The sequence below is a fragment of the Macaca thibetana genome, chromosome 8 (assembly GCF_024542745.1).
Source record: "Macaca thibetana thibetana isolate TM-01 chromosome 8, ASM2454274v1, whole genome shotgun sequence".
Taxonomy (NCBI): Eukaryota; Metazoa; Chordata; class Mammalia; order Primates; family Cercopithecidae; genus Macaca; species Macaca thibetana.
The window spans coordinates 115,406,095-115,425,559 of record NC_065585.1 but is presented as its reverse complement, the minus strand read 5'-3'; the positions used below and the strand labels follow the sequence as shown (position 1 = coordinate 115,425,559).

At 38.2% G+C, this 19,465-nt stretch overlaps 2 protein-coding genes across 2 annotated transcripts in view; one reads left to right on the top strand and one right to left on the bottom strand.

Annotated features, from left to right (window-relative positions):
• CCDC25 (coiled-coil domain containing 25) overlaps positions 1 to 19,465 on the bottom strand; it is a 614,024-nt gene that overhangs the window by 383,152 nt on the left and 211,407 nt on the right. The gene's annotated exons all lie outside the window — the stretch shown is intronic.
• Positions 1 to 19,465, top strand: part of ELP3 (elongator acetyltransferase complex subunit 3) — a 104,825-nt gene that overhangs the window by 25,807 nt on the left and 59,553 nt on the right. The window contains exons 8-10 of the mRNA XM_050802491.1: positions 10,688 to 10,849; positions 13,429 to 13,555; positions 18,846 to 19,039. Coding sequence (XP_050658448.1) covers positions 10,688 to 10,849; positions 13,429 to 13,555; positions 18,846 to 19,039 — 483 coding nt within the window. The remainder of the gene's footprint in view (positions 1 to 10,687; positions 10,850 to 13,428; positions 13,556 to 18,845; positions 19,040 to 19,465) is intronic.

Sequence of the window (19,465 nt, the reverse complement as noted above, 5' to 3'; positions counted from 1 at the left end):
CTTTTTAATCAGCTTTGCCCAGAAGCAGTTTTACATTCAACTTTAAGGCTCTTTGGCTGTTTTCACAAGATGCAATTTAAAAGGGTAGTTACCCATTAAAAAGTGGGTGAGTCATACTTTCTCCCTGTGGAATTTTAAATTCATTTCCGTTCCTTCCTCTTTTTCCTCCCCATTAATGACTTTAAATCCTCCAACTGTGTTCTTACCTGTCTTAGAAAAGCTGAAGTGCTAGGTAATGCTAGGTACCAGGCCCAGAAGACAGTTTCATAGATTTGCAGAGCTGCGACAGAAGCAAAAGGAGCCTACAGAGGCCTGAGAGTGACTGACTGTGGCCCTGCTGCCCTGGGCCTCATTTCTGGCAGCCCTCAGGACCTTCTGCATTTCTGGGCTTTGACACTGATACTCCCTACCTCGCACTTATTCTGTTGACCATTTTACTTTCTCTTTTGGTCACCCAGATTTCCATACATGGTGACCAGGATCCTTAACATTGGCCAGAGAACGTAGGATACAATCTTAGTCACTTTAAGGAGTTGATATTGTTTTTCTTTCAGCATTTTATTTGAAACAAATAAAAATTAAACAGTTTTCAATGAACATCCACATACCCATCATCTAGATTCTATAATACTTGCTTTATCACATATCTGTCAGTTCCACTATCCATTCATCAGTCTCTTTCATGCATGCTTGCGCTCTCTTTTTTGATGCATTTCATAGTAAGTTGTATGCTTCAGTATGCTTCTCCCCAGATACTTCATCGTGCATATCACTGACTGGTGTTCACTGTTTGCAGTGTTTTTCTTTTGAAGTAAATTTACATACAGTACAAAACAACGTGTGGCATAATATATATATGAGAAACACATATATTAAGTATACCATTTGATTATGTTTACCTGTACTACAAAGTCATATTAAGATACAGAATGTCACTGTCATTCCAGAATGTTTCGGGAGAAAGTTCTCACATCCCTCTTCCTAGTAAATCCTCCCCTGCGCCTCCCAGAGGCGGCCATTCTTCTGATTTTTTCCCTCATCACAGATTAGTTTTGTCTCTTCTAGAACTTCATATAAATGGAACCATGTAGCATACTCTTGTAGGCCTCTCTCACTGAGCATAATATTTTGAGATTTATCTATGTTGTTGGGTGATTCATTTGTTGTTACCTATTTAATGGTGAGTTATTCTATTGTATGCAGAGATCACAGTTTGTTTACCATCCTTCTATTGATAGATGCCTGAGCTGTTTTGTTTGTGGCCATTATGAATAAAACTTCAGTGTACATTCTTGTATAAGTCTTTTTGTGGCTATATGTATTTATTTTTCTTGGGGAATAAATAGACATGGAATTGCTATATAAGTTTAGTTTTACAAGAAACTGCCAGTCATTTTCCCAAAATGGCTCTACTATTTGTACTCCCACCAATAATGTATGAGCATTTGGTTGTACCACATCTTCACCAACATATGGTGTTGTCAGTCTTTTTAATTTTAGCCATTCTAGTGGGTGTATAATGGTGTCTCGTGGTTTTAGTTTGCTTTTTCCTGATGACTAATGATGTTGAACACTTATGTGCTTATGCTATTTGTATATTTCCTTTGTGAAGTATCTGTTAAAATCTTTTGCCCGTTTTTGATTGGGTGGTTGTATATGCTAGCTGCCAGTCCTTTGTCAGCTCTATATTTTGCAAATATGAAAACCCAGTCTGCAGTTTGGCTATTTGTTATATTAATGATATCTTTTAGCCAGTTTTTAATTTTGATAAAGTAGAATTTAGCAGTTTTTTCTTTCGTGGTTATTGCTTTTCTGTATTGTCTCTAATAAACCATTGCACATTCCCAAGACACAAAGATATTCTCCTGTGTTTTCTTCTAATTACAGTTTGAGCTTTCACTTGCAGGTTTATGTTCCATCTTGAATTAATTCTTATGTGTAGTATGAGGTGGGGATCACAGTTTCTTTTTCCCCATATAGACATCTAGTTGCTTTAACATTACTTCTTTAAAGACTTTCCTTCCCCATTTGGATTATATTTCACTTTTGTTAAAAATCAAAGGACTCAGTAGATGTGGGCTGGACTCTTTTCTGTTTCATCGATCTGTTTTCGATCCTTATGCCAGTGCTACACTGTTTTGATTACTGTGGCTTTTTAGTATGTCTTGAAGTCAAGTAATGTGAGTCTTCTAACTTTGTAATTGTTTTTCAAAATTGCTTTAGAAATTCTAGGTCCTTTGCATTTCTATGTAAAATTTAGAATCAGCTGGCCAAAGTCTATTAAAAAGTATAATGGATTTAGAATTGTGTTAAAACTATAGAACAAATGGAAAGAATTGACAATTTATTGCTTCTTCCAATTACGAACATAGTCTATCTCCTTGTATACTTAGGTTTTTAAATTCTCTTAGCAATCTTCGTTGTTGAGATTTTGTAAGCCTTTTGTAAACAAATTTTTTCAAAATATTTGTATGTGTTTTGGTGCTACAGTAAATGAAATGTAAATTTCATTTTAAAATTTTATTATTATTATTTTTGAGTGGGAGTCTCACTCTGTCACCCAGGCTGGAATGCAGTGACACCATCTCAGCTCACTGCAACCTTCACCTTCTGGGCTCAAGCCATTCTCCTGCCTCAGCCTCCCGAGTAGCTGGGATTACAGGCATCCACCACCATCTCTGGCTAATTTTTGTATTTTTAGTAGAGATGGGGTTTCACCACGTTGGCCAGGCTGGTCTCAAACTCCCAGCCTCAAGTGATCCGCCCACCTTGGCCTCCTAAAGTGCTGGGATTACAGGTGTGAGCCACCATGCCCAGCCATAAATTTCATTTTTTTCAAATTTTTGCTGCTAATATATATATACATACAATTGATTTTTATATGTTAATGTTATATCATAAGACCTTACTAAATTCACTACTTAATTCTAAAAGCTATTTTTGTAAATCCATTAATATTTACTTCCTAAACAATCATGTCATCTGCAAATGTGCCTTTTACTTTTCCCTTTTGGATTTGCATGCTTTTCTTTCTCTTGCCTTACTGTACTGCCTAGGACCTTCGGTACAGTGTTAAACAGAAGTGGTAAGAGTGGGCCTCTCTATCTTGTTCCCAGTGATACAGGGAAAACATTTTTATTTCAGTATTAAGTGCAGCCTGTGGGTTTTTTATAGTTACCTGTATTAGATTGAATACATTTATTGAGAGGGTTTATCATTAACTCATTTGTCTAATGCTTTCTCTGCATCTATTTAAATGGTCATATGATTTTCCTCCTTTATTGTGATAATATGAATTATTTTGATTTTTTTTAACATTAAACCTTACAGTTCTAGGATAAACCCTATTATATCATCATCTTTACATATTGTTGGATTCAACTTACTGATCCTTTGTAGAGGATTTTTGTGTCTACGTTTATACGGGGTGGCAGCCTATAATTTTTATAGTTTTGTTGTCAGGTATTAGTTGTTGGTATTAGTATAATTCTGGCTTCACAAAACAAGTAAGGATGTGTTGTTCCCTTCCCTATTTTCTGAAACTGTTCATGTAACATGAATGTGATTTCTTCCATAAATGTTTGCTAGAACTCACCAGTGAAACTATCTAGGGCTGGAATTTTCTTTATGGGAGGGTTTTAGATAATTAATTCAGTTCGTTTAATAGATATGGAGCTATTCATATTTTCTGTTTCATCTGTGTCCATTTTAATAAGTTATGTTTTTCAAGGAATTTGTTTCATTCATTTTGTCAAATATTTTGGTATTATGTTGCCTTATTAGGCTTTTAATGTCTGTGGAATCTTAGTGATCACCCCTGTTTCAACCCTGATACTCATCATCTGTGTTCTCTCTATTTTTCTTGTTTACCCTAGTTAGGGGCTTATCAATTTTGTTGTTCTTTTCAAAGAAGTAGCTTTTGGTTTTGTTTATTTCCTCTACTCTGTAGACTTCTACTTTTATTTTTATTCTACTTTCTTTTGGTTTAATTACTCTTCTTTCTCTAGTGACTTAAATAAGGTCACTGTGACCGGGCACAGTGGCTTGCGCCTGTAATCCCAGCACTTTGGGAGGTGAGGCGGGCAGATCTGGCCAACATGGCGAAACCCTATCTCTACTAAAAATACAAAAATTAGCCATGTGTGGTGGCACGCACCTGTAATCCCAGCTACTGGGGAAGCTGAGGCAGGAGAATCGCTTGAACCTGGGAGGCGGAGGTTGCAGTGAGCTAAGATCACGCCACTGCCCTCCAGGCTGGGTAACAGAATGAGACTCCTTCTCAAAAAAAACAAAAAGATTGGCCATCATTTTAGACCTTTTCCTCAAATCACTGCTTTAGCTGAATCCCACACATTTTGATGTGTTGTATTTTAATTATTCAATTCAAAATATTTCTTAATACCCTTTATATGTATATATATATATTTTTGATCCATGGAATGTATAGGAATGGGGTGTTTAATTTACAAATTTCCAGACAATGAGGTTTTTCTTGATATCTTATTAATTTCTAATTTATTTTCATTTTGGCCAAAGAACCTACTCTATATAATTTTGGTGTTTTAAAATTTATTGAGACTTGTTTTATGGCCCAGCATATGTGGTCTCTCTTGGTGAACATGCCATGTATGTTTGTAAAGAATGTATATTCTCAGTTGCTGGGTGTCATGTTCTATGAATATCAGTTAAACCAAGATGGTTGGTAGTGGTGTTCAGGTAGATTTTATTTTTTATTCTTTTGTAGTTCTGTCAATTGCTAAGAGATTGAAATCTCCAACAATGATTGAGGAACTGTCTATGTCTCTCTTCAGTTATATTAATTTTTACTTAATGTAATTATTTTGAAAATCTGTTGTTAGGTGCATACACATCTATGATTGCTGTGTTTTCCTGATGTATGAGCTTTTCACCATTATGAAATTACCTCTTTATCATCATGAGATGTCCTTCTGCATCCCTGGTCTTGCAGTTTACTTGGCATTAATTTAGCTGTCACAGCCTCATGTGCTTACTGTTTGCCCTGTGTATTATCCTTTGCCATCCATTTGCTTTCCACCCGTATGTTTCTTTATCTTGAAAATGCATTTCTTTAGACAGAAGTCTACAGTAATTGGGTCTTTTTTTTTTTTAATCCATTTTGCTCATGTCTGCCTTTTAATTGGAGTGTTTAGTCTGTTAACATTTGTTGTAATTATTGATACATCAATTTAAGCTGATGGTTTGATTCCTATCTACCAGTTTAATCATCTCCTCACTTTGGTTTTCAGTAGCCAAGAATAATAGTTTTAATGAATACTATTGTGGTCTAATTCTTTATAATGTATTTTTTCTATATCCTTTAATAGGGAATGTCTTCTTAAGAGAAAGGGAGAAGACTCCTTATATCTAGTACAATGCCTTAAGCATAGAATTCTGGTACTTAGTAAATGCTAAGTGAATGCAGTGGAAAGAACTTTCCATTAAGAATCAGGAGACATAGCCTCCAGACTTATTTATATTATTATTTTGCATTATTATCTAGTTTAATTCACTATTTTGTGTGTGTGATTTAGTTTCCTCATCTATAAAAATGAGGAGGTGTAGGACTGTATTATCTCTAAAATTATATCTGTCATCTATGATTTGAAGCTTTCTAATGGAATGAGAATTTTTATCTAAAAGATATGTTCACAAGTTATTCTTCATTTAGCAACCACTTTCTGACAATCATTTTCTATGTTTTTATGTATATAACCCTTAAATTTCAATGTGGATATAATATTAAAAGAATATAATATCTGTGATTCTTTTTTTCTTTTCTATTACTAATGTGTTGCTGCTCGTTCTTTAGCTAGACGAGGGGACTACAAAATGATAGTTTTTGTCAGCCATGAACAGAATCAAACCTCAAACAAAATGTTATAGGTTGTTTTTATATATCTTAAGCCCTGCCAGCTAATATGATAGGGCACAACGGTCTTTGATTAATCTGTAAGCTACAGTGCCACCAGGTTGGTTTTTCATAGGTAGTACTCATTTTTAAATCAAAATTCTTTTCTTTGTTACTTCATTTTGTGTTGGGCAGTGGTTAATTTATAGAACCTCATGACAAAACCACCAATATCGAGGAAGCAGACTTGACTACCATCTCAAAAAAAGATTGGGCGGAATAGTTATTTTTAAATCCTCAAGCACATCAAACAACTCATTTAAGTCTAGAGTATCACTAACAGAGCATTGGGCAGAACTTCAAATTTTATTGAGATATTTTCAAGATACGGTGATAGTTAAGAAGAGGAATTTGTTCATGGTGCTGCTGCCAAGGAGTTACACCAATAACTCGAGGTGTTATCAACAATTCAAACAAATCTGGCTATTCAAAGAAGTGGGTATACTCCACTGAATTGTTTTGGGACCATAGATGGAGAAGAGATTATATGTTGTGACTAATGAAAATGAATATTTCATCTCTGTACCATTTTTTACTGTGCAGTCTGGTTTGAGCAGGTTGACTATGAGGTTGCAGGATGTCCACAGAGGGAATGTTCTGCAAGCCTTTCAGGAACTTGAGCCTTGAGTTCTTGTGAGAGTTTAAGCAAGACTAGATTCAGGCACATCCAGTTGCAGTAAGGACAGAGGTTTTGAAAGAGGAGCTGCCACGAATTATTCGTAATGAGAGGTGCCCTGTCTGATAACACAGCTTCTTGGAGTGAAACAAAAGATAGTTTCCAGAAGATAATGAAGAGACTTTAAAATCAGTGTGCTATCTTCCTTCCATCAGTGTCCGCCTGGTTGGGCCCTTAGTGCAAGGAGATGGCGATGATAGATAGTGCTTTTGTCAAAAGGTCACTTTCTTCTTTCCAGAAATAGAAATATGCTTCCCAAGAAACAATCTAAATCTATTTATATTTCTGCCACTTCTAGCTTTTTGTTCTGTAGTCGTTTCTCTCTTTCTTTTTTTTTTTTTCTGTAAGTCTTATCCCCCCAGCTAGATCCTTAAGCATGTCTGGGACAAGAACTATTATAGTTTTACTTTCTGAAGAATACCTGGCCTGCTGCTAGGCACCTTCTAAGGTTAACTTTTTGCAAGAGGAAAGATGAACTGTAGATGTATCTGGAGGCTGCTGTTGGAGTGAAGAGAGACCTCCTGTGTTCCCAGTTATGCCTAATTCATTTATTCCTTCCTCAAATTTGTAATTTTTTTTAATTGACGGAGAATTTTTAGTGTTGAAGCCTTTTAGCCTCTAGACGTGTTTGAGACTGCCAGCTTTCAGAGGCTTCCTGTCCAGATGGAGAGACAGACATATCCACACATAACAAGGCAGACTACTTGTAGTGTGGGCAGGGTGCTTTGAGAATGGGAGCGCTGAGATCTCACTGGGGGCGGAGGGGTTCTGGGAAGATGTCATCGGGGGAGAAATGTATTGGAGCTCTGTTTTGAAGGCTGGTAGCTTTTGGTTTTTGTTTGCTTTTAAATTCCTGGGTTATTGTCCCATTTCTCTTCACCCCTGCTCCACAATTTTTAAAAATTCTGTCAGCATAAGGTTTTGGCTTAAGCTATGCTTCACAGAGAACATTAGCATCTTTTATCGCTGGTGCCATTCCTATGGCATACAGAAAAGCGTAGGATTCAACATAGCCCCATATTGTTGGGCTGTACAGGCTTAAAATGAATCTGTAATACCACAAAAAGAGCAGTAGAATTGGAATCAGAGGATCCCTTTTGAGTCTTGGCTTTGTCTCTCAAGAAGTTGACAGAGTTGCTGCATGCGGAAGAACTTGTAGCCCCCAAGAGTATGGGAGTTGGACTGGGTACTGAAGGAGAGCCATGCTTTTGGATGGCTGTCTAAATGGCACATACTGTTGGATAGCTACCTTGGTGATACAGGGGGATCACATTAATAGCAGGCCATAAAATATCAGCTTAGATTGGTTGAAAGCCTGTATGTGCATATTTGCATATTAAAGAATAGTTAGGTTGATATGTTTACATCTCTGTTAAATGAATAATTAGATTTAGTGAGATGTAGGATTAGATATAGTATTATCCAAAAATTTTCATGAGAATACAGTAAGCCTATGGGAAAAATTCATTGTTTTGTCATTCAAATTTGATACAAATTTCTGTTTAATTGCTTTTCGGATGAAACTATAATTCTGGAAAGAGGAAATGTAGTGAAAGCCTTTTTATAAATATAAAATATTGACTTTTTAAAACCTGAGTTGTTTTTTTCTTCCTCTATTTCTGTTACTGCAAAAGGTAATGACATTTCCTGCCTGAGGAAAGACATTTTTGAAATGGAGTTAAATTATTATTTGAGAATAAGGTTTCCTTCTATGGCCTGTACTATATTCTGATGACTTATAAAGAGACCTTGTATAGCAGTGTCCTCTATATGTCCTTGGTGGGGCCTTTGACATTCTGTGCAATAGGAAGACTAGCTAATAAATTTTCTCTTTCCTCTACACAGATTCCCATTTGTGTAATTGCCTGCCCTCTAGTTTTTCCCAGTGATGTAAGCTACTATTATGCCACTACGCTTGCTAACTTAATGGTATCACTGTTAAGAAATAACTGCAAGTTTTTAAAAAATACCAATTGGAATGCCTCATTCTAGGATATTCTCATTTACCTTTAAAAACGTAGTCATTTAGAACTTTTTGCTTTCTGGTTTTTTTTTCTTTTTCCAACCTTTGTATTGTGTGCCTTCTTCATAGTATATGAATATTTATTTTTATTTGAAAAATGTTTTCCCTCAAACCCAATACTTGATGCTAGAGAAAGGTGCGTTACATCTCTTCTGTGGCATCATGTACTCCTGTTACTGCGTGCCTTAGTACCCACCTGTTTAAGAGGCACAGGACCTGATGATTCTATTGTTTCAGAGAAGCCAAATTAGTTTGAATCCTGTCTTAGGCAAGATTTGATAAGGTCTGAGCCTTTTTTCTGTCTCATATTTCATCTTTTAGTGACTTTGAACTACTCGTTTACCTTTAGTCCTGTTGCCTCTGGTAATCCTACCTAAAACCTCGCGGAATACAGAAATAAACAATGCAAAAGAGTTCAGATGTCCAGAATGAAAGACTTGAGAATTTGTTCTCTAGATTGGTGATTCTTAGCTTTCTTAGTTATTATTACCAATAAATAAGCCCGTTTTTATTGACAATTAAGAATGAAACAGTGAACCTCACAGAATTAGTTACAAAAATTACAGAAATGTTATGATTTTTACTTTTCAATAAAGAGCAATGAACTTCTTCAGAAAGAAGGAAAATAAATGGCAATTTTTTTAAGGCTTCTCTCATCCTCCCCCCAAAATTGAGAACATTGTAGAAGGGTGCATTAAGAAAAATGGTTGGGTTCTAAGAATTGAGAGATGTTGGCCGGGCGCAGTGGCTCATGCCCATAATCCCAGCACTTTGGGGGGCTGAGGCAGGCGGATCACTTGAGGTCAGGAGTTCGAGACCAGCCTGGCCAACATAGTGAAACCCCGTGTCTACTAAAAATACAAAAAAATTAGCGGAGTGTGGTGGCACATGCCTGTAATCCTAGTTACTTGGGAGGCTGAAGTACGAGAAATGCTTGAACCCAGGAGGTGGAGGTTGCAGTGAGCCAAGATCGTGCTACTGTACTCCAGCCTGGGCAACACAGTGAAACTCCGAATCAAAAAAAAAAAAAAAAAAATTGAGAGATGTTGAAAAGCAGAGAAGTCTGGGGTCCATGCTGAGTTGTCTAAACAGTGTGGTAACTGGAATACAGAGCAAGGACTTTGAAGTCAGGTGGACCCAACTTCGGATCCTGACTCCAATTTTATTAGCTCTGTGTCCTTGAACGCGCTGTTTACTCCCTTTCAACTTCAGTTTCACCACTTGTGAAATGGAGATAATAGGACCCACTTCATAGAGCTGGTGGGAGGATTCAGTACTAGAGTGTGTGGCACAGAGCTTGGCCCACAAAAGACTGTAAATGTGAGCTCCTATCCCCTCACTTCACTAGCCCTGCTAGCAAGAGACTTACTTCTCTGCCTCTTTGGCCAGCATTAAGGCCACTAACTCAAACAGCATGAATCTAAAGTGGTGCTTGCTACTCTGATACGTGATTTTAGTAAAAGACAAAAGTGATTGGTAATTTTGTAAATCATTGCTAAGATTAATAGACTCGGTGAAAAGACTTTTGTGTATATAGAAGACATTTCATCTAAAATATTCCTGTAATCATTACATATACCCTCCCCCCTTTTTTTCTTTCATTTAAAATGACTCAAAAATATAGAGTGGGAAATAAATAATGCAGATGGTTTTCACTTATGTGAAAAATGGTTGCTAGGAATTGAAAAATAGGTTTTCACAGTTAAAATCACTGCTTTCAAGGAGATTATGGTTGCAGCTTACTGCAGGAGAATAATAATGATAATGATGATAATAACATTACTATGCTAGCTCAGTCACATCAATCCTATGAGGTGTAGATAGTATATTATCCTCATTTTGCAGATAAAGGAACCGAAGCACAAAGAGGTTAATAGCATCCTCATGTGCATAGTTAGGAAGTAGCAGAGCCAGGATTTGAACTTAGACAGCCTGGTTCCAGAGCCTACACTCTTTACCACTATCTCATGCTAGGAGGACAGAGAGAAGGCAGTTTTTTTGAGAGGGAGTAATGTCTTGAAACCTGCAACAGGTTAATTATTTTAGATTCGCTCTACAGGTATTCTGAGAGAAGCCTCACAAAGTGTATTGGAATTACTATAGAGACCAGACCAGATTACTGCATGAAGCGGCATTTAAGTGACATGTTGACCTATGGCTGCACAAGGCTGGAGATTGGGGTGCAGAGCGTTTATGAAGATGTGGCTAGAGACACCAACAGGTAAGATGGTGGCAGGTCATCTTGCACAAGCCTTCCTCCAGCTTCACCAGTTTTCTCTACATTCATACCCAGCCTTTCTTCATTCTGACCAGTCTTAGGGAAAGAAGTATGGGTATTCCTCCTTTTCGAAGTTCTTTCGTCTGTCTATCCTCTTACTTCCATCTCCTCCTTCCCTCATTTTCAGTTTTTCTCTAGTGACTCTTTTCCAGCAGCCTGTAAACATGCTCATCTCTCTCCCTCTTCTTGTCCTACACAGCCTTGTCCATACAGAAAGCAGGGGAGAGGACTCAGGGTTAGTAGTTTAAAGCAGGAGAGAAGGCCAAGAACAAAGAAAAGAGTGAGTAATGTTGAAGAGATTCATTTCTGTGGAGCAGATACCAACTAGCAAAAAGTATGGTGATGCCATGGTTGTAAACTTTGAGAAATTCGGGAATGCAAGGAAAGAAGGAAATAAGAGTTGTTAGAGCTTTATTATGCTCCCTCTAGAAATATGTCTTTTAGTTGAAAAGAAAATGCCCGTGAAAGGTTAACTGTATAAGGAACTTCACAGTTAATTGCTAAATTAGCGGAGTAGGGGAGACAATTGAGAGTTTATTAGGCAGCTGAGATGATTGACTAAGAATTGTAACGGTGGGCTTCGGAGGAAGGATGTGTTGAGTTGGATGTTAAAGGCCCCTTTATTCTGTAGGGTTTCGGTAGATGTGATTGGTGTTGTGCCAGGAGAAGGAAGCAGAGGGGAACTAGGGAGACAAGCACTGATCAGCGTCTTAGAAACAACCAAGAGGAATGCCAGGCCGAGGAGGATGGAATTTTCCCTTAAGGAATAGAGATCTGTTGAATATTTTTTAGCATGGGGAAGAATCTCATGGATATCATGTTTAAGAAAGAGTAACTGAATAGGATGCTTTTATGTGGGAAAAGGCTTCAACCAGGGAAACTGTGGAGTGGTGTAGCCTTCAAGGGCTGTGCTAGAGAGACACCTGGGCAGATGGAGGGGAAGGTGAAGCTTTCTGAAGAATACGACATCTGAGTTGAGACTTCATGGAAGAGTCTGAGTTGGTCAGGTGCAGAAGAGGAAGATTGAGGCAGAAGGAACATATGAGCAAACTCCTGGAGATGGGAGTGTGTGGCACATTTGGGGAATTTGGAGTGGCTTAGTTTGGTTAGAATGTGAGATAGGAGAATGATAAGAGATAAGGCTGAAAAGCAAACAGAGGGCCTGGTTATTAGGGGCCTGAAGAGTCAGCCCAGGGAGGCTGGACATTAATCCAGCGGAGCAAGCCACCAGCAGGCTTAAAGCTACAATGTGATGGAGCATATCTGTGGCTTAGAAAGATGCCTTAGTTACAGTGAAAGGGGCAGGTCAGAGAAGAGCAAGTTGGAAGGGAGATCGGGTACGAGGCTGTTACAGAAATTAAGCAGGAAATACCGATGTCCTGGAAAGAAGTGAGTGGTGGTGCTGGTGACTGACTGGAAGTGAGGATAAGAGAGAATGGGAAGTCAAGGAGGCTTGGAGAGAACATGTGTTTCATTTGGCTACACTAAGTTTCAGGTACCTGTAGAATAGCCAAGTGAAGGTTTGCTTTAGAGCAGGACTAGGCAATAGACAATTCAGCAGTGATCAAAATGTTCTGTGCTTGCAACCAAGTTTTCCATTTTAATTCTTCTAAATATAAATTTTAATAACCACATGTGCCTAGTGGCTGTCATTTTAAATAGTGCTGCTTTAAAGTATTGGTTATTTGGGTTTGGAATTCAGGAGACAGGCCTGGCCTTGTCCTAGGAATTGGGAAGTCATTAGCAAAAAGAGATTAGAAATTGAAGTCATGGAAATGGATGGGAGCATTCTGAGAGAGTGAGATGGAGTCTGTGGTTTTTAGGATCCTTCTGCCGTGAATGGGAACACCTTGGTGGCAGAAGGATTGCCACAAGGCTTCAGTCTAGTTGCCCAAAACTATTATTAGGACTTGTTTCCTGCTGGATGTGGCTCTAGAATGCTAAATTAAGATGATTTATCCACGTGACCCCAAATGACTCTGCCTTCTCACTAAGTCATTCTCTCTTTCTACTGTTTTTTTAAGGCTCCTCCAAACCCACCAGTGAAATCTATTTTGTATTATAGGTTTCAGTCTTCCTCTCTGTCTACAAATAATTTCACAAGATCTTTAAAGGAAAGAACATAGCAGCTTGCTGCTTCTGCATGGTTTTGAGCTTTTAATATTTAATACAGATACTTACATTCATAAGCTTATTTTGACGGGTGATGCTAAACCAAATAATTTTAATACACATTAACTTTTGCTACCCCAATGCTTTACTTTCAAGACTTTGAGTAGATGCGTAAGGGAATTTCTGAGAAATATCTCAGAAATAAAGTTATTTACTTCCAGGCCTCCTGAGAGGTGGGGATGTAAAAAATAACTTTCTGAGGTGTCTTTTCCCCCAGCCATATGATTTTGGTTATGGAATTTCTGTTACCTGTCTCAGAGATTGTTTTCCCCCTGTTCCTTGTGTTAACTTTGTCACCCATTTACACAAATAGGTAGTGATTTTCACAGGTAGTGATTTTCTTTCCTTAGGGGCCACACTGTGAAGGCAGTGTGTGAGTCATTTCACCTGGCCAAAGATTCCGGTTTCAAAGTGGTGGCCCATATGATGCCTGACCTGCCAAATGTGGGACTAGAAAGAGACATTGAACAGTTCACAGTAAGTGTGGCTTCAGCCAGGCGCATTCAGAATGCCTCTGCATGTTTCTTATCCCATCTGCTCTTGTTGCCTGTTTACTGATGTTTTCCATTGTTAAAGAAATGCATCCTTATTATAGAATACTGGAAACACAGTAGGGTAAGGGACATCACCCACAGCCCCATCAGACAAAACTCTTAACATTTTAATGGGTTCTTTCCAAGATTTTTCTATGCTTAGACTTTTTTGAGGGTGAGGTTGTCTCTGCATATATAACACAGACATACAAATATGTATGACATAGGAAATTATTGTAAAAGTTTTTTCACTTAACATTATAACAAATGTTTATCCATGTTGTAGCATGGTCTCTGTTAACATGTTAACATATTTAAATGGCTTTTTAATTTAATATGCTATATCTTGCTTAACCCCTTGCAAGTTTTTCAGAATAAGGTATTACTGGTTTTTTAATATTATTTAAAAAACACTGCAGGTAAATGAGTTTATGTGTATAATTTTTTGTCGTATTTCGGTTTATCTGTTTATGATAAATTCCATGGAGTAGAATTATCAGGTAAAGGTAGAAACATTTTAAGACTGTCACTCTATTAATAAGTTGCTTTGCAGAGAGTTATAACAATTTACACTCATTTCAGCAGAGTTTTTCTTCACAAATAATTCTCTCCTGTTTATTTTCTATGTATGCTTATACATGCACACATACATATGTACATATATTTTACTCTTTGCTAGTCTGATCGAGAAAAGTGCCATTTTAACTTGCATTTTGAAATTGTGATAATACATTTTTCAAGTTTGTATTTACTAATTACATTTCTTTCATCTTTTTGGAGTTGTGTGTTTTTATCCTCTGACTCGTTACTCTATTGGGATAAGAATATTTTTAATAATAGTTTATGTGAACTTTTTAGGTAAGGAGATTATGGACTCATTGTTTTTTATATTTGTTTTAAATATTTTACTTAACCTATTATTAACCTTTTAGTTGTGCTTCCATTAAGTCGATCTTTTTTTTTGTTTTTTCTTCAAATGCTTCTAAGCTTAGAACTGCCTTTCTGTTCTTTGAATTTTCACTCTAGGTTGTTTTATTGTTGTTATTTTAACCCTCACAGTTTCTTGATCCATGTTAACTTTGTTGTGGGAAATGAGATTGGTCAGGCCTTTAGTTTTTCTTCAGATTCTCAGATAGGGCAAGTGTGTTTTAGGGATATCCTTTTATTGAAGGCGATGACAATATTTGTCAAGTTATTTCATCTATAAAAGTACTTTTAATTTGCTCTGTTTAGAAAAATGCAGTTCACCATGTCTTATTTGTGAAGTTAATAATTCTTTCCTCTCAAGAAGTTTACTTTTATTATTTTTTAAGTTGGTGAACTGCACCTGAGGACCTGTTTATGAGATAACATTAATTCAAAGATATCCCTCTTCGTAATTCCCCCACACTGGCTGTGTAATAGATTGTGAGTCTGGTATCCTCCCCTCAGTAACTAATAGCCAGGTGCTCAGACTCCAGGCCAAAAAGGCACCTGAAACACATATTATTATTATTGTTATTATTATTATTATTATACTTTTAAGTTCTATGGTACATGTGCACAACATGCAGGTTTGTTACATATGTATACATGTGCCATGTTGGTGTGCTGCACCCGTCAACTTGTCATTTACATTAGGTATTTCTCCTAATGCTATCCCTCTGCCTGCTACCCATCCCATGACAGGCCCCAGGGTATGATGTTCCCTGCCCTATGTCCAAGTGTGAAACACACTTTTCTTTAGCACAGCTCCTAGGTGGACCAGTAGGATAGCCAGAACTCATAAAGTGTAAGTGCTCCTGAAAAATATAGTATGTTTCATACTGTAGCAAGCCATAGCAAACAGCTGAGTCTTGCTATGTATTTTCCTTGGTGGCTTCAACATAAGGAATAGTTCAGTAATAATATTGCAAGGACTACCCTTCCTGTAAACATTTATTTGCTTGTTTGTAATCTTTGCAGGGAAACACACAGGGAATATGAGTGGATCATATTTCTTTTCTAACTGCGTCCTAGTAAAGAGTAACAGAAGGGAGCTAAAATGAAAAATATGAGTTCTTTCTAGAGAAGAATTCTCTACAAATTAAATTGTTTTAAAATAAATAATTTTTAGAAATTGATAAGAGACAAATAGTAGGAAAATGGGCAAAAAACTTGAACAAGCATTTCACAAAAGAGAATATTCAAATAGCCAATAGACCTGTCAAAAAGTTCTCAAAGTAATTAATCTTCAAAGAAGTGAAATTTAAAACTACAATTGGTTTCTCAGTTTTCTATAGCACCTTGGTCTTGTATTGTGGCTGTAATTTATCTTATCTCTGAAGAAATTTATTACAGATATTTTTTATACATTTTATTTTTCTTTATGCAATGCCTCTGTTTCCTTTTTTCCTTTTTGTTTTGGTTGGCCCCTTAATGTCCTAGGCTTTCCCCAAGTTTATGATGATCTTCAGTCAATTTCTTATGCCCCCCCCTTTTTTTTTTTTTGAGACGGAGTCTTGCACTGTCGCCTGGCTGGAGTACAATGGCGCAATATCAGCTCACTGCAGCCTCTGCCTCCCGGATTCAAGCAATTCTCCTGCCTCAGCCTCCTAAGTAGCTGGGATTACAGGTGACTGCCATCACACCTGGCTAATTTTTTGTATTTTTAGTAGAGACGTGGTTTCACCATGTTGACCAGGCTGGTCTCGAACTCCTGACCTCATTATCCACCCGCCTCAGCCTCCCAAAGCGCCGGGATTACAGGCATGAGCTACTGCGCCTGGCCTAAAGCAATTTCTTATGCTTTTAAGAGTAGGGGATTGAAAAACTGGATGGCAAGGCCTGTGTGCCTAGCTTGCAGGCATGCTTCACTGAAGAACGTTCTTTTAGCAATAAGCTCTCCTTTCTTTAGGTTATTCCTAAATGTCAGTATGGTGAACTCTTATGTAGAGCCATTTGATTCATCCAGAGATGAACTCTCCAACTTCCTGCTTTGGGCTGGGTGGCCTGGGTATATCTCAGGAAGTTGGTTGCTGACATCCAGAGAGTGGGGCGGAGAGTCCACCAGTCTATGTGCTGGCTTTTCCCTGTTTTCAGCCTTGGTCTTCATCTAGACTTTCCTTTGTACTTGGAATCTCAGAGCCCGGAGGCTTTCCAGTTTCTCCAGGGACTAAACGTTCTCATCTCCCTGTTCAGGAAAGGCTAAGGGTTAACAGATAATTCCCTCTATGTACACACTTGATCCAGTACCCCTGTTTTTATTTCCATATCTCTCCTCTGTCCTGCCCAGTTCTTGGTACCTCTGATCCGTGAGCCTTTCTGAGACTCGGCAGTGCAATTGAACAGGGCTTTCGTTTCTGTCTCCTTTTGCTGTTTTCTTTACTTGCAAAGTCATTCACAAGCCTTCCTAGTTTCTGTCTTTGAAGAATTTGTTGCCATCTTGGGTCTCATCCTTGCCTCCTTTCTAGTCCTCTTTGTTATTCTGGGTTTATACTTTTTAAAAAATTCTTTCCTGTTCCTTTTCTTTTTTTTTCTTTTGAGACGGAGTCTCGCTCTGTCACCCAGGCTGGAGTGCAGTGGCAAGATCTTGGCTCACTGCAACCTCCGCCTCCTGTGTTCAAGCGATTCTTGTGCCTCAGCCTCCTGAATAGCTGGGATTATAGGCCCGCACCACCACATCCAGCTAATTTTTGTATTTTTGGTAGAGACGGGGTTTCACCATGTTGGCCAGGCTGGTCTCGAACTCCTGACCTCAGGTGATTCGCCTGCCCCAGCCTCCCAAAGTGCTGGGATTACAGGTGTGAGCCACCGCGCCTGGCCCCTGTTACTTTAGTGTGGTTTTGGAGGGAAAGAAAAGAAACACTTGTTTTAATTCTCTAGTGTAACCAAAAATTGAGAACCAATCAATTTTCATTCTTTCCAAAGGAATGTATCAGTCCATATGTCTCCGAAACTTATTATACAAGCACCAGAAGTACCTTTCTAAATCCCATGTTCAAATGTGGATTCAGACTGGGTGGACAATGGCTTCCATATGTGCTCTTTGTGGAAAGGCTGCAGAATATTTATTAAAGACCTGATGATTCTTTAAAATACAAATATTATAGGAAAATCACACAATTACAGAAGAAGATCTCTGAAACTGAATAGTACATAAAGAATACAGCATTTAAGAACATGATAGATGTCAATGAGAGATGGAAGGGTCTATCGTTACATTTCTTTGTAAAGCAAGTTTAACAATGAAGAGCTTTGTAAGAATGATGTGGCAAAGATAAAAAGGATTTTTCCCAGTTTACAAGATAGAGCTCTGCCAGCTGAGTAGATACTCCTGCAAAGGTGGGAGTGAGAGGGGACTGTGTTGAGTCCACTTTCATTTCTCCAAAATATATTATGCAAAACAAGATTAGAACAAATTATCATTGCCAAGTCATGGAAAGGAGAATGCCTGGTGTCTCATTGCTACATCCCAAAATAAAGAAAGAAAGCAGCCAGCTGGGGTGATACAATATAAGAAATGAATGTGGCAAAAGTAGATGAGTTAGATGTATTGCTCCGTGTCCGGATAACAAATGGACGACGTGTAGGCCAGGATAGGACTGGTGCCAGTTGGCTTAGGGACAAAGTAGTCATATTCAGGGATCAGCAAACTTTTCCTCTAAAGGACCCTATAGTAAACATTTTAAATTTTGTAAGCCAGATGATCTCTGTCACAACTTTTGAAATGTTTAAACAATTAAGTATATTCCATTATTAAAGGAAGATATACTCTAGAAGTGAAGGCAGACATTGAATAAATTGTCATGTGGTGATAAGAAGGAGGTAATACTGGGTTCAATGGGATTTTTTTTTTTTTTTTGAGTGGGACAGCTAGTATTTGAAGGTCAGAAGGGCCTCTCTGAAGAAGTGGTGTTCAAACTGAGACCTGAAGATTCGCTAGATAAAGAAAAATTGATGAATTTTCCAGACAAAGGAAATTGCCTCTGCAGGGCTGGAAAGGCAAGATGGTGAGGGGTGGCATGAGATGAGATTGTGCAGGAGACAGGCTGGAATCGTGAGGGCCTGGTGCAGTCCAGCACACACTTGCTTTGCCCCAGTGAGGCTACAGAAACAAGGAGTTTCTGTTCTGTCTTATGCCCTACCTGGTCAGAAGCAAAGGCTGCCCCAGGGCCTACAGGGTTTGCCAGAGAAGCTGTCCAAGGGTTGAGATTTCACCCTGGGTGATCTCTGCATAACTAATGGAGAAGTCATTTTCTGTTCTCTATTCACAGGAGTTTTTTGAGAACCCTGCTTTTCGTCCCGATGGTCTGAAACTCTATCCTACCCTGGTGATTCGTGGGACCGGGCTTTATGAGCTTTGGAAATCAGGAAGATATAAGAGTTACTCTCCTAGTGACCTGGTCGAATTGGTGGCTCGGATCCTAGCCCTCGTGCCTCCATGGACTCGAGTGTACCGAGTGCAGAGGTAGTGTGTTATCTTTTATTCCTAAAATAGTTGGTGACTAGTCTGTTCACCATTTCTCATGGAAATAGTCTGATTTCATATTAAGGGTTTTGGATTTTTTAATGGAAATAAGGTAACTGGAATGCTATCTGTAAATAGAGAGGGATGGAAATCATAGCATGTCTAAGCCACTTTGCCAATATCATATTTATTTATCTACCCATTCATTCATGAGCCTGGAGATGGAGCCATGACGGTCAGTCGGCATGGTGCTTGCTTCCCAGCAGCTTATGGTCTAGTTCAGTGTTTCCTCTTCCAGGTCTGCTTCTGTCTAGATGCAGTAATGGGTGTGAGCATAAGAAGTGTGGCCATGTGTGCAATCTGTGTTCTAGAGCCTCTGAAAGAAAAAGAGTAGCAACGATCACTCTTTACAGATATTAATGTAAA